This window comes from Coturnix japonica, chromosome 3 (assembly GCF_001577835.2).
Source record: "Coturnix japonica isolate 7356 chromosome 3, Coturnix japonica 2.1, whole genome shotgun sequence".
Lineage (NCBI taxonomy): Eukaryota > Metazoa > Chordata > Aves > Galliformes > Phasianidae > Coturnix > Coturnix japonica.
This window is the reverse complement of record NC_029518.1, coordinates 54,606,958-54,616,936: the sequence shown is the minus strand read 5'-3', so window position 1 is coordinate 54,616,936 and position 9,979 is coordinate 54,606,958. Positions and strand designations below refer to the sequence as shown.

Genomic DNA, 9,979 nt, shown 5'->3' with positions numbered 1-9,979 from the left:
TACAAAACAAAGCTTAGTTCAGGAATTAGAAATGGGAGAGGGGTTAGTAGAAATTTTTTTGTATGCTAAACAAAGTGTAACTTAATTGCCAAAGAGGCTGTTGCAGGCTACATTTTTTTTATTTCTTGTCCAAATTCCTTCTCTAAACTTTCTTGAGACATATAGAGCTGTGTCTTAATACTCTACATATAAAGAAAGAATGCGGTACATTTTTTTGATGGCTTTTTTTCTTTATTTTTTTTATTTTGACAGGTTTATTTGTGTTTCCTATCTATTGCCTTTGTAAAAAGCAGAGGAAGAGGTCACGGACAGGTATGCCCTGGTAAGGATGGGCCATACTAACTGAACTGATCTGGTCCTGCAAAGGACTATACATGGTTTGTGCAACAGAGCAATACAGTGCTGGTAACAGCATCACAGCCATCGCCCTGGAAGAGGAGTGGGGATCTCCTGCATCTTCTCTCAACTGAAACACTACTGCAGACCAGAAAGCCTCTTTGCTCTGGTGCACTCTGAACAGGATGGGCCCCCTGACTGCTGCTTTTAAAATATTTTTTCTATTATTACTACTTTGAAGGGGTTTGTTTTTCTGGGAAGATTTAAGTCCAAGTTCCTGAACTAGACAATCAAAGTCTGTATTTTAGCCACAACTCTACTACCGATTTGGCCTGTGAAAAGATCATTTAACTGTTAACATGTTCCATTTGACTTCAGTGTTTGCCTTTAAGGGGAAAATGCTTAGAAGTGTTTGGACTCTAACTGTATACTGAGCATACTACTTTTGGTATTAAATACTACTTGTGTAAATAACTTCCATCACACAGCATTCTGTTCAGCATACCAAAACCCCATCACATGCCAGAATATGACAGCTGGTTATCTTCTGAGTTGTCCTACTAGAGGGCAAGAGTTTAGATTGCGTTTGTGCAGCACGAATTGCCAGAGCCAAATAACAGTGCCTCAGAAATATTATTGCTATTATTGAAACTTCATGATACCTACCAATATGTTGATTGGTTTTCCTTTTGTATTTAATTTTTGGAAGTCCATAAATGTTGTTTAGAAGTTGGTGAGTTTGCCAGAGGAGTACAGCATTTTGAACCTCTCTCAGTACAAGAAAAGATTTGAAGGGTTTAGATAACAAGAAGTAACTTGAGACAGAACAGGCCATTGATATCCACTGAAATGTGACACAGAACATACAAGGAAATGAATTTGAAGGGAAGCTGGAAACCTGTTCTTCTGTTCTGTACTAGCATATAGTATGCAGTCTACACACTGGGCTGTGTGTGGAAGATTGACTTAATGAAATTCTGTAACCTAAATAGCATATACATTTGCTTTGTAAGTAGCCTATGTGAGTCTTAGAGCACCCACTGGTGTTTCATGACAAAGATTTATGAATTCTGGTTAAAGGAAGGGATCATTAATTATTAGGAGATCATTTCATTCTCATTCTCTACTTCCAGTGTCACTGTTCCTGGTGTGTAAGAGATCTGAAGCAAATAGCAATCCATGGCCTTTACTCCTGAACTTCAGAGTACTTCTGTTCGTCACTGGACTTCTTTCTCAGCACATCACCAAAAGGGCAATGTAATTTGAAGTTGAGACTCAGTTTTTCATTTTTAGTTATAATCCAAATGTGTCATACAAATACAACTTAAAAGGAAAAATAAAAACAAACAAAAAAAAAAGGTTGTGTTAACTGAACAGTGATACACCAAAGTGAGAAAATTAGAAAAATAGCTACTTACATTAAAAAGAGCTGTGATCTTGAAAATTAGATCTGTAGTGTGAAGGTACTTTTTTTTGAATGTTCGAAGATACGTATGTATGTGTATATATAGATGCATATTTATGTGGGAGAGGGGAAAGGGAGATAATCAGTGCCCGAAGTCTATAGACCTCAAAATTAACACTCAGAAATAGCTTGCTTTTTGAGAGGGTTTACTTTGTACCTCCTTCTCTGAAAGTTATTACGTCTGAATCTAGTTGTAAATTTTAAGTAAACAGTCCACTTCCCCACCAACGTAATACTCTGTTATCGTAAGATACTCACTCTGACTTCAAAGCCACAGTGGAAGAACTGATGAATTCTGTTTACTTGGAAACACATGTATCAGCTTACCATAGTTGGCTAGTATGTGGCTTTTCAGTTAGCTTCTGGTTTTATTTCCTTGTTCATTTTTTTTTTCCCCTTGTTGAAACTGAGCACATGAGCATAGCGTAACAGTCAACAGTACTTAATTTTTCTATTTGAATTTAAAGGCATGTTGACCTTGTTGTCCTGTCAGTTGAAACAGTACCTTTGTAAGATGTGTTAATTAAGCTGGGAAGTAATGACATTTAGAAGTAAAGTTCAAATACTATTCTCAATGCAAATACACCTGCTAATTAGATTTCTTCTTATGTAACACACCACTTTCCTAGTTCTGTTTTATCTGTAGGATGGAAGCTGCCTTAAAATCAAGTTTTGGTTTTGAGTGTTTTCTGAGGCCATACATATCAGTTGTCTTTGGCTTACTCAGGGATTCTTATTCCTTCGTTTAAATGTCAGATAATGAAAATATTTTTGTATTATTTAGAAAATTTCAGACCTCAGAGAGAGAGATGCATTTATACATATATAAATAGATTTCATTTTGCAATACAGTCTGTAATATCATGTCAAACTATTCCACTTGAGAATGTTTTAGTACTTGAGGTTATCTGTAACTATACAGTGCATTAATTTCCTTTCTTTTCCTGATTCCCTATAAACTGTGTGAGATACTCTTGCAGTTGTCTTAGCTGTCTTCTCTCTGCTGTTCACTATTTTCTGAGTTCAGTAAGATCTGAAATTAAAATGCTAGAATAAGGAGCATAAAGGGAAGAAATAGATCTACATTTATTTTACTTTCAAAAATAATGTTATTAGTGGAGGGAAAAGCATACATCTCCACTCCTACATTATAATTTCATTTACATTTGGATTTTATCAGAACAGATTAAATCAAAGTGGTTCTTCATTTTTTTTACGTACAGCAAAGCTAGGCATATTTGACCATTTTAAGATGGGAGAGTCCAATCTCCATTTGTATGTAGAGGAAAAAATAGGAATAACAATATTTGCTTTTCTCTGTAGATAAGGAAAAAAATGCAGGAGCTAGACAGAGTAAGGATACCAAAGTCTTTCTATCCATATATAAATATGGCCACTTGAATAACATGTAACAAACAATTTTTCGTTAATATTATGTAGCATAGCCAGTTGAAATCTAAAATCTAATCCAGTAGTTTCATCCAATGAAATCTAAAATCTAAATTTTAAACAACTATTCTCATTATAGGAAATCTTATGTTACATCAAAGTCATGCCATTTATGTTGCAGTTGGTTTTTTTTTTGTTTGTTTGTTATTTAAGGAAATGGGGTGAAGTTTAAGAAATGTAAAAGCTGTTTTTCTTTCAGGATATAAAGATATTTTGGCTTTATTAACTGTACTGTTAAGAAACCATCAGGCTCTTCTATTATATCTTCATTAGTAGGAAATATCATCAGGTAGTCTGACTAACCTGTTAAGGTAGATGTTACAGTATGCTGAGTATCCAGATTGCTTTCACCATATTCATGATTATTTATTCATCTAAGAAGTGCTTGCTCACCAATATCTGCATTCAGGTTAAGTGCTTAGATCTGTTCTAAGTGAGCTGTATTTCTAAGCTGTCTGGAAATTGTTACATTAATGTACTGAGGCTCCTTTGCACTGGGTCAGAGCTGGATGTACTGCAGAGGCTCAGGGCTGAGCAGAGCTCTGCTGGCTTCTGCTATGGCAGGCCTCTGGGTTGTGCCAGTTGCAAGGGACTGCTTGCAGTTCAGGATGAAGCTGCTTTTTCACTTTGGCCTGTCATCTTTCCCTGCATTTGGATAACCTGGATGGAGATGCAGAGCTTCAACAATGCTGGCCTTTCCTCCTGCAGTGTGGGGCCTTTATGGACATCTTTCTCTGCTATCTTTGTAGAACCTGTCGGTAACTACACCCACTGCAGCTGAAATGTCTCTTGGTCTTCAGATGAGACTGAAATAACATGAGTTGTTTTAGCTGTGTGTCACTTTACACTTTCATGTATTTCTTATCTTCAAGTTAGCTCCTGGTTCCAGAACAGTTATTTTCAGGTTAGTATGGCATCCTCTGAGCTGCTAGAACCCTTCACATTTTCCAGTAATGCATTCAAAGCCAACACTCCAAGTATGTGCTCTACGTGCTGAGTGCATCTGTATGACCAAGTAAATGTTTGGGGTTTTTTTTGTGCAGACCTATTGAGTTCTGGTTTTTTGTTTGTTTGTTTTTATTCTGTCTTTTTTCCTTTTGCTCCATGCTGCTCTTCTACTCTTGAGATTTAATTAACTGGGTCAAGTTTCAGGGCTCTTCACCATATCTGTATCAGGGTCTTTTTTGCCCACTGTGGACTTTGAGTGTAGTTGTGTATTGAAAGAGCTCACACAGGATATGTAACTGGAAAATACCTGTATGATTCTTTTTTATAAATATATTTGCCATTGAGAGTAGGAAACTGGGTTTGATACAAGCTAGAGGCGAAAGTACAGTTTGGAGTAGCCCTGAGCTCTGGAAGACCCAACAATTTTAGTTCTGCACAAAAAAAAGAAAACCATTTTCAATTCTCATCACCTTTATAGGCAGTCATAATCTTTCAAATGTCAGTAAAATACAGTGCACTTTGATCTTTGCTCTTTCTCTGGGGCAGTGCAAATGTGTGTGGAAGGGAGGATTTTTATTTTTGTTACTACTGCTTACTTCACAACTCTTCCCGGTATTATAACTTTTTTTATATTTACGTATATTTATTGGTTTTTGACCAATGTGAAGTTGTACTTATTAAAAATATTAATTAGCCTGTGTGACATTCAGTGGTATATAGAAAGAACAATAATTATGTCAGGGGGTACAAATTCCCCAGTGATAGAATGGTTTCTCTTGCCTCTTAGATCTGAGGAAACCTTTTCATGTTCAGCAGCCAAACAATTTGCCATGCAGACAATTTGAGTTTTGTTTTCTTAAATTAGTTATGGTAGTTTTGTTCCTGAGCAGACGCTGCATCACTCATAAGTCTTGGTATGGTAATTACGACATGGTGCCAAAGTTGTGCAGGAGATCTATGGATTACTGTAATTATATAATCTATATTCACCTCTGTTCATTTTGCTGGTGGAAAGGAACGTACACAAGTGAACCAGAGAGAGCATTTCTTTTTATGATCTAATTTTGTAGTAAGTCTGCCCCGATATTGGCCTTAGCCCTATTAAATCAGGAAACTTATACACATTTTATGCCTGCGCAGGATTGGGCCAAAATGCTTTGGTGTATTCCAAAATACTGAGTAGTATGTTAACAGCCATAATTGACAACCATTATGCGGCTACTTGAAAATCTGGTTTATTTCTCAAATGCGAACTATCGTAAAGCTTGTCCTCTCCCTCACAAAACAATGCTACTAGTCAACTATAAGGAAGACTGTCCAAACAACATTCTTATTGGAGCAAATAGTTAGGGGAATGAACATAAGCTTTTAATTTGAGACGGATCTTAATGGTTTGAGTTACCAGTAACGTTAAAAACATCTTCCACAGAAAGGGTTAAATAATGTATTTTAAAATTCTGCTGTAACAAATGTAAGCATGGTGTAAGAACTGGAGTTAAAGCTGTTTAATATTTTCCAGGCTTAACACGTGAAAAGAAGGCACACGTATTTAGAAAGTAACATTGCTGGTATATTTGCTGGCTTTTCATACTGCCATTACATAAAAGAAACAGCTGAGCCTTGATTCAGCTGCAAGACTAGCAGTGTCGTCACTGCTGAAGCTGGCACATTGCTACAAATTTGTTTTAAATTAGAAAAAGTGAGCTACCTAATATGGATTGTTGCAGCTACATAAGAGTATAATGTCCTTGCTGTTTCTTCCATAATCTGCATGTGGGCTCAGGATCTGCACACTTGCTCTCCAATGAGGAACAGAGTGATCATTCTTTTACTGCAACTAATCACTGATGCTCTTAGCCCGACGTTAAAATTGCCATAAGGTAGATAAATGAAAGCAGTGCATGCTTGATTTCAGTGGTGATGATTTGTTGTAGGCTTTAATTAGTTATTCCCTAGTTCAAAAAACAAACAAACAAACAAAAAAAACAACGCAGCATATATATTTCTAAGAGTAATTCAAATTGTTCACTTCTCAATAACTATTTTTTAATTTTAAAACAGGTGTTATAGTAATTAACGTATTAAGAATGCATATTTGTGTGGAAGAGGTCTTTTTTGGAGCTTAGTTAGCCTACTGAAGCATGAAAAGTAGATCTGAACTGTACTGTATGGATTGAAGTTTAAAGAGGAGAATTTTATTATGTAAAAAATGCTTGGTTTTAGTATAAAATGGATTTTGCACATACTTGCTTGAACTCTGTTGCATGCTAGCCCCATTCAGTGTTTTATCTTGCTGAAAACTTGACAAACTTAAAACAGTATTGTTGCAATTTTATCCCTCTGTTACTGAGCATGATATTACTAATACAGTGCCACATTTACCTCATTTTTAGAATGAAAATCTACTCATAGAATCCAAATGAGCTTTTCACATATTTTAAGTCTGTCTTGTAAAAAAAACTCTGAAGTCAAGAAGTATTTTTCTTTCATGTCTTAAGACGAGGTATTAGGAAACATTTCTTCAGCACGAAGGGTGGTCAAACCCTGGAACAGGCTTCTTTGAGAGGTGACTGATGTTCTATGCCTGTTCAAGTAGTGTTTGGACAATGGCCTCAACAACATGATGTACCTTTTGGTTAGCTCTGAAGCAATCAGGAACTGGGACTCTGTAGGTCCCTTCCAACTGAACTTTTCTGTTCTTATGCAAGTTGTGGAAAAGGAGATAAGTCTTTACTCATGAACTATTTTTTTTTTTTTTTTTTTGCATAAAAATGCACTATAAAGACTTCTTTGGTATCAATCTACATTATGCTGCTTCGTGTCCAGAAATTACAAGAACAAGTGTAAATTTTTCCTTATCACTGTTTACCAACCTCACAATAAAATGTTTACCATATTTCCATTAATTATACACTTGAGTTCTAACTCCTTTTCCTTCCAAATTTCATAATCTGAAACTGATTTCTGGAATTAGTTGAAGACAAAATTGGATCTTAGGAAAGGATTACAAGGTCTTGCTGAGCTATACTATTAAAAGACTATTTCTGTTGTATTTATTTAAATGCAAACTACTGAAATCTCTTCTTTACAGCTTTAATTTTCAATTTTTTTTTTCAATTTGGCATTTTTTAATTTTTTTTGGCATCTGAGACCAAGTAACTCTTTAAGATATATGTTGAAAATTATCTTGCCTTTGGTAGAGGTGAGAATTAGTAGTTGCTGAGAAAAAGGAAGTATCTTCTGTGTTTCTGAGAAAGGCTGTCAAAGCTGAGCTTCATCTTAATTTCTCAACGAGTTGAGGAGAAATTTTCTCCTTTTCCCATTTCTTTCTCTATTTTAATGTCAAGAATTCCCTTTAAGTTTAATCTGAGTGCTGGGATGTAAGGTTAGCAAAACGATAGGTCATCCTTCTTAACCTAGCTGTTTCTGGCACATGTAGAATGCTGGACAAAATTCAGTTTCATTAGTGAAGAAAACTCTGCTTCCACATTTGAGCTGCATAAAACCTTGTGTGCATTAGAGGTTAGAACTTTCTGCATGATTACAAGTAAGGCTATAAAAACTGGAGGCAGGCAATATCCATGTAATCAACACTTGAATTCCAGTATTGTGTGTTTTATATAATGAGAAAAATTTTAAATGTGTAAGTGCCTTATTGCTTGGAATGAATGAAAAGTGTTTTCCACCCTCCCCCTAATAGAGCAATATGGAATTGCTGTTACGTAGTCAGTCCTACACACAGATGTGTTAAACCAGACTAAATATCGGCTTGCTCAGAAGATTGAAGAACACTGTCCAAGAATGATAATGTTAACTTGACATGCCTACTGTAATTCTACTGATCTTCATCTCATTTCAGCTTTGTCTAACTTCCTGTTCATCTTCAGACTTAGGCAGAAATGAATTTTATATGTGTTGTCAGAATGAGTTTGGTCTTCCAGCGTAATTGGCCAGGCATCTTCAACTACTAATAGAACATGTTTCTCTTCAGAGATGAGAATTCAACTGACTTTATGTCAGACCACAGTTGCAATGTGTACACCTTCAGTCTTCAAGGCTTGTGAAGATGGAAGTACTGAGGACCATGGGGTGTGGGAATGCTGCACTGTGGGTAGTTTGAGGTTCAGAGCAGTTTAACAGCATTTCAGTGGTATCCAATTTGAGCTAATGTATCCTGTTAGTACAAGCTGGTAATTCATCTGGAGTAGATACCTTGCTGGTTTTGTCCATCAGAGTGGATAGTGATGCCTAGTGGAGCAACTCTGGGATCTCTGTTATGCCCTTCACTGCAAGGGGAGAGATATGATCTGCAAAAATACCATTCATTTCTTCGTCTTTAGAAACGTTTACAATGGATACTGTAGAGTTTTTCTGGGATTACAGTCCCAGGGAACAGGGGAATTTTACCTTTAATAAGTTAGATTTTTTTCTAATGGACTTTTCCTTACTAGCGTTACTCCCTCTTCTTTTGTCCATATATTTGAAGTGCCAGGAAAAGCTTTATTAAAAAAATTCAATTATATGAACTCTTAGGGGAAAAAAATGGAGCTACAAAATGGTAATTATCAGAAGGAAATTGAGAGCTGATGGTGGGTGTTAGATGAAAAATGTTTAGGAAGTCTGTTTATTGTAGATTCATAATAAAAACATTTTCACTGTGTTCAATTTCCTCTGCTAAGAATTTGTGAAGGAAAAGGGGGAAAAGATGAAGATGAGAAAATTATCTTCTTGGACCTTTTTGCTTGAAATTCATTAGTTTTTTTCTGAACTGCATAAGAGGCCTTTTCTCCTGCTGGAGTTCTTAATTAGTTATGTGGCTGTCACTTGGAGTATCTCTTCATAACGCATCATACGTGAGTGCTTAATCAGGACTCAGCTTTCAAATCTGCAGTTTTTGGTGGTAGGGAATTTGATACAAATAGATTCTATTTCAGTATTATTTCCAACTTCTAGTCATGAAATGTGTCATTCTGTAATCCACTGAATGAGGCACCACGTCAGAATACTTCATCACTTCCAAGAGTTGCTGTTTATTCAAGGTATTTTCAGGTATCATTCCGCTCTCTTAAAGCCAGCAGGCACACAACCAAAATGCTGTTAAGTTCTTCTGGTACATGTCTTTTGCTTTTAGCTGATAAGTATGCTTGTTGCATAGAATAGCATCAATGGTCTTCATGATGTAACTTGACAGAGATGTTCGGTAGTCCTGGGCAATATTTTACAAATAATTCAAGGTGGCGTGTTAAATTTATACCGGTAATTCTTGTTGAATAATGTATTTTTGTGGCTGCTTCAGTTACTTTCAACGTGAGGATTATTTTTTGCTACCCTCTTCTGAGTGCCTTTTAGTTTAGGAGGTCTAGAAATGGCTCACTGAAATCCTCCGTTGAATTTACCATAGTAATGTATGATTTTAAACCTGTCCTGATGAATGTATAACTAAAATCCTGTTCTTAAAAAAGCTATAGATGACACAGGCTGTATATGCACATGTACATGCATGGATACAAGGGAAGTTGTTCTGCCAATGTTTGTCCTGCTGGACAGGACCTTTTGAAAGTAAGTGAATTTTTTAACAGTTTGTTTTCAATATGTTACCTCACTAGTATTCAGTAGTGGGTATGTCTCTGTACTGCTTCACTTCGCTAAATACAATCACATTCGTGGTAGGCAGTTCAATTAAAAAGGCTATGTGATGATTCTGGTGTCTGTATTGAGAGTGAAGCTTGTAAGTCTAGACTTACGGTTCTTCATTTCCTTTCAAAGCATTCCCTTCACTTA

General features: G+C 36.1%; 1 protein-coding gene across 4 annotated transcripts in view; it reads left to right on the top strand.

The window, feature by feature from the left end:
• Positions 1-4,680, top strand: part of RNF217 (ring finger protein 217) — a 53,284-nt gene extending 48,604 nt beyond the window's left edge. For 2 of the 4 annotated variants that reach the window (XM_015858721.2, XM_015858718.2), the window contains 2 exons: positions 253-312; positions 1,470-4,680. In XM_015858721.2, the coding sequence (XP_015714207.1) occupies positions 253-312; positions 1,470-1,597 (188 nt within the window). In that variant the 3' untranslated portion in view covers positions 1,598-4,680. Of the gene's footprint in view, positions 1-252 lie in introns of all 4 variants that reach the window. The other 2 variants (XM_015858720.2, XM_032443288.1) reach the window with 2 other exon arrangements.
• The last annotated feature ends 5,299 nt before the right edge of the window (positions 4,681-9,979 follow it).